Source organism: Ciona intestinalis, chromosome 12 (assembly GCF_000224145.3).
Source record: "Ciona intestinalis chromosome 12, KH, whole genome shotgun sequence".
Taxonomy (NCBI): domain Eukaryota; kingdom Metazoa; phylum Chordata; class Ascidiacea; order Phlebobranchia; family Cionidae; genus Ciona; species Ciona intestinalis.
Window position 1 is genome coordinate 732,738 of NC_020177.2, and position 4,320 is coordinate 737,057.

The window sequence follows — 4,320 nt, forward strand, 5'->3', positions numbered from 1 at the left end:
TTAATTTAGAAACACATGTCTTAAGACCTAAGCTATATAGCTTTTCGTCACTTTTACCAAAGAACTAGAAATAACACAAATGTTAATATATATTTTCTCAATTAAATTATCTGAAATTAATGTAATTGTTTACATGAACTTAGCAAAATATTATATTTATATATATACATATACACAATACACTTTAAATATTTATACAATTTTTTACACTAACAAAGGTCATATTTAATTATTATATAGCGGAGAGATGAGAAATAACAGCAAAACGGCTGTCATATTACCAATGACATCCTGGTAAAATAAAGAGAATTGGTTTAAAAGCCTGGCAATTAATTCTATTCCTGTAAGAATAATTAAGCTGATTATTAAACTTTATTGCAACAGGAACAACTGACAGTGTGTTAGTGGGTTACTAACATTTAATTAAAATAGATTACTAATACTATGTAATTAAAAGAAAGCTTTTGCATGCTAGACCACGTACCGTACGTATATAATACATTATAATATATATCAGTGATCTTCAACCGTTTTTGGGTTGGTGAACCCCTAAAGTTGTTGCGACGAACTCATGCACCCCTGATTGCTTTAACGTAAAACTAATGACGTTTCTCAATTCTCAATGATACAAGATATAGAATTCATATAAAAAACTGTAGGAAAGTGGCTAAATTTGTTAAAAATGTTCAAAACTGAATATTATTGCTGAAAATTGTTGAAGTTTGTGGTGCACCCTTGTATACCCTTTTGTACTGGTGCACCCCCGGCATATTTTAGATATAGATCAAAGCACTTTTATCTAACAAACTTACAGAAAACACAATGGGCCACCAATATGGTTCCAATGCAAGTCCCTCCACTGCGTAGAACACCACACCAAAATATAAAATCAACAACCACGCCAGTATCTGTAACACAAATAAAGATATTTAAATTCTGAAATACAGTCATCCCCGCTTAATCGGCCCATGTTTAATCGAACCACCCGCTTAATCGGACCGCTTTTTCGCTGGTCCCGGATCTAAATACATTTTTACGTACAATCTTTTCCGGTTAAACGGACCAATACCCGGACCATTTTCCCGAGAAGATACATCTACTATTTACAAAGAAAAAACAAGTGTTTCATTATCGACGATCGGGAGCAGACGCGTGCACTATTTAGAGAGAAAGGGCGATGCATGGGCTGGATTATGACGAACTTTGTTCACCCCGCCAAATCGGACCACCCGCTTAATCGAACCGGTTTGGCTTGGTCCCGATGTGGTCCGATTAAGCGGGGTTGACTGTACTGCCGCTGATGACCACTGAAAATTTTGTCTCAAAATGTTCCTTACGTCTCCCTGATACTTGTTGTATAATTATTATTTTTTTAAACTTTGCCTTTCGTGTCGAAAATTTACTTTAAAAATGCGGAAAAATTTTTTTTAATAAAAACCTAAGTTTGCATTCTTCTTCATAAATTGGGTTGCACAGACATGGTAATTAAATGCAATTCAAAGTAAATCAAAATAAAATACTAATTATATGTATAACATTACCTGTAAACCATTCAAGGGCAAAGACCATCCATTTTTCCGCACGAACGGTCGATCTTCTGCTTGAGCTTCGTCTATTCTGTTGTGACAGCACATTACTGAAAATAAAGTGATTTGGCTAAAAACAGACCACCTAATTACAGCATAAATAAACTTTTAAAAGCTTAAAATAGTTTACACGCGAACAACAACAACATTGCAAATTGTTTCTACATCATAGTTACAGCCACTAAAGTATTTTATAGGTATTGTATATTAAACGGCCATTTTCGGTCTTTTTAGACCAGTGCACCTTTCCACTGCGAATACAAGCTATAAATTTGACACTTAAAGATAAATATATATGTCTACCAAATAAATTGATTTAAAGTTAAATTGACTAACAAACGACGTAATACTGGTTTGTAAACAAAGTTCCCATCAAAAATGTACTTAAGCGCTGCAAAGACGTATTTACATATTGATAAATCTGCTTTCAAATTTAATTGTATGCCTTCGTCTTTGGCAACTTCTTGGGGTTGCAATTATGCCTTTCCAGCATGTTTCGATAAGACACCCAGGAAAAACCTATCTGTGACCAAACTCGTACAACAGTTAAAGGGTACACAAATTCATACGAATGCAGAACAGATGCAATCAGCTACTTTGTCGCGCCGTTTTGGGGGTTTTCCCAACGCTGATTGCATAAAGTCATAAACAAATCACAAAATCCATAAGTTGCCGAAGTGTTAACCCTTTTATGCTGACCACAAATTTCTCACAACAGTAGAGTTCGGAAGTGCTGAATTTGCCATACCTGTGTATTGTGTGCGCTTGGTGTCAAAGGTTAACAATTGCGTCATCACCATATTTTGCGACAACAACAAAGCAAAGTCAGTAAGTCACATAAATACACTTAGTCACAAAGAACTTATAAAAGCAGCACAGTTACAAGAAGATTGTTAGTGATCAGAGATTATTTTATTTAAGATTTACTGTTGGCAATAATGTATATTTTATGTTTATACTGGGTGTCTTTGCCTTATATTAACTTTAAAATCACCGAAAATTGTCTAGGTAATACATCTGTATTTAACAAGAGTTACAAAACTGCTAGTATGAGGTATATTGTGTTTGTTTTGGTAGCCAGCTCTGCTATTGTATGTGCATATGGGTTGTTAGCTTCACCTTATAATCCACCATATTACTGGGAAAAAGCAAAACGCGCGAGGTATGCAATTCACTACAACAGCTGGGGAGTTATTGGAACAATATCAACACAACCAAAAATCTTAGGATTTCCATTCACAAATATTATCTCATATAGTGATGGACCAGATAGTAATAGCACTGGTACCCCATACTTCTATGTTATGAATGGGGATCCAAGTGTTCAAGATTTGGCAAAGAATAATTCCATGTCATTCTCTGTGTCGGAGATGGAACCTGGATATTGCATGATCCATAAATACGACGCAGAGGACCCAAGGTGTGCTCGAATCACAATAATCGGACACTTTGAAAAAGTCACTTCGCCGTCCGAGAACAAATTTGCGATTGCCACTTTATTTAAAAAACATCCAGAAATGCAAACATGGCCTGCTGGTCATGACTTTTTCACAGCAAAAATAAGAATCAATTTTGTTTGGATTTTAGATCACTTTGGTGGTAGTTCTTTTATTAAAGCTGCAGATTATTACGCTGCTGATCCAAGTAAAGCAGTGACAAACCCAAATTTAATGGTAAACTGAAATATATTTACTTTTCTGTTTTAAAATTTTCTGTAATTGGATATTGCTTTTAATAGTGTATATACACATTTTTTATTAGGGTAAACGACCTTTATTGAAACAAACTTTAACACCAGAGTCATACGCCTAATATATATTGTTATATATATATGATATAACTTGATTTTTATTTTCATTGTACAATTTGCAACATACCGATATCAGGGTAGTAAATAATCCTCCTTCAGCCCCCCAACCCAATGGGAGGTACAGATGCTGCCACATTATTTTAGTTTTTAAAGAAGGTATTGCTATTTTCTAACTTTCAAAGTTGCAATGTCAGATAATTTGTTTTATTGATTTCTGTATTTTAATAATAATACTTTACCGTTGTTTGTAAATACAAGTGTATTTTAAAAAATCATATGATCGAGATATCAAAAAACAACTTTAAGTTTAATGTTTTTATTAAAAGCTGCTTAATAAAATTCTACTTTATTATTCATTTTATTATCTAGGTTTTAACTGTGCGAAATGAGAATTCTGTAACATATTTTTGAACTACTACCCTTATATTCTATGTTTGCTTTTATTTTATGACAGTCAACATCTAACATGTACATGAAAATAAAGCTGAATGAAATGAATGACTTACTTTATCCTCACGTTGCCGGAAAACGACAGTCATTATCACACATGTTTAACACCTCGTGCCAGCTTACAAGTTACTTTGTGGTCGGGTATATTTTTGTTTGGGGGGGGGGTTCCATGACAACCCGTTAGTGACCACCGGGTCGGAGCAATTTATGTTAAGTGTCTTCCCTACACCCACAATGGTAGCAGCGTCGAGCCTTGAACACATTACCTCTGGTTTACAATTCCTCATGTGGTTTGTAATAAAACTTAGCGTCGAGCCTTGAACACATTACCTCTGGTTTACAATTCCTCATGTGATTTGTAATAAACCTTATAACAATCTTGAATTCGTAGAAATGCAAACATCAATATATATACCTGACATCAAGTAAGGATTAGTTTTTGAGCACGTAGTGGTCTTATAAACTCCTTTCCAC

General features: G+C 34.4%; 2 protein-coding genes across 4 annotated transcripts in view; one reads left to right on the forward strand and one right to left on the reverse strand.

The window, feature by feature from the left end:
- The window catches only part of zf(dhhc)-5 (zinc finger protein), a 7,814-nt gene extending 5,696 nt beyond the window's left edge, over window positions 1-2,118 (reverse strand). For 2 of the 3 annotated variants that reach the window (XM_026836899.1, XM_026836898.1), the window contains exons 1-2: window positions 1,542-1,709; window positions 813-908 (exon numbers count right to left, since the gene is read on the reverse strand). In XM_026836899.1, the coding sequence (XP_026692700.1) occupies window positions 813-908; window positions 1,542-1,634 (189 nt within the window). In that variant the 5' untranslated portion in view covers window positions 1,635-1,709. 3 annotated transcript variants of the gene reach the window in all.
- A 321-nt stretch (window positions 2,119-2,439) lies between these two features.
- On the forward strand, window positions 2,440-3,894 carry LOC100186571 (protein CREG1). Its single transcript, XM_026837133.1, has one exon. It carries the CDS (start codon window positions 2,525-2,527, stop codon window positions 3,266-3,268), a length of 744 nt encoding a protein of 247 aa, XP_026692934.1. The 5' UTR covers window positions 2,440-2,524; the 3' UTR covers window positions 3,269-3,894.
- The last annotated feature ends 426 nt before the right edge of the window (window positions 3,895-4,320 follow it).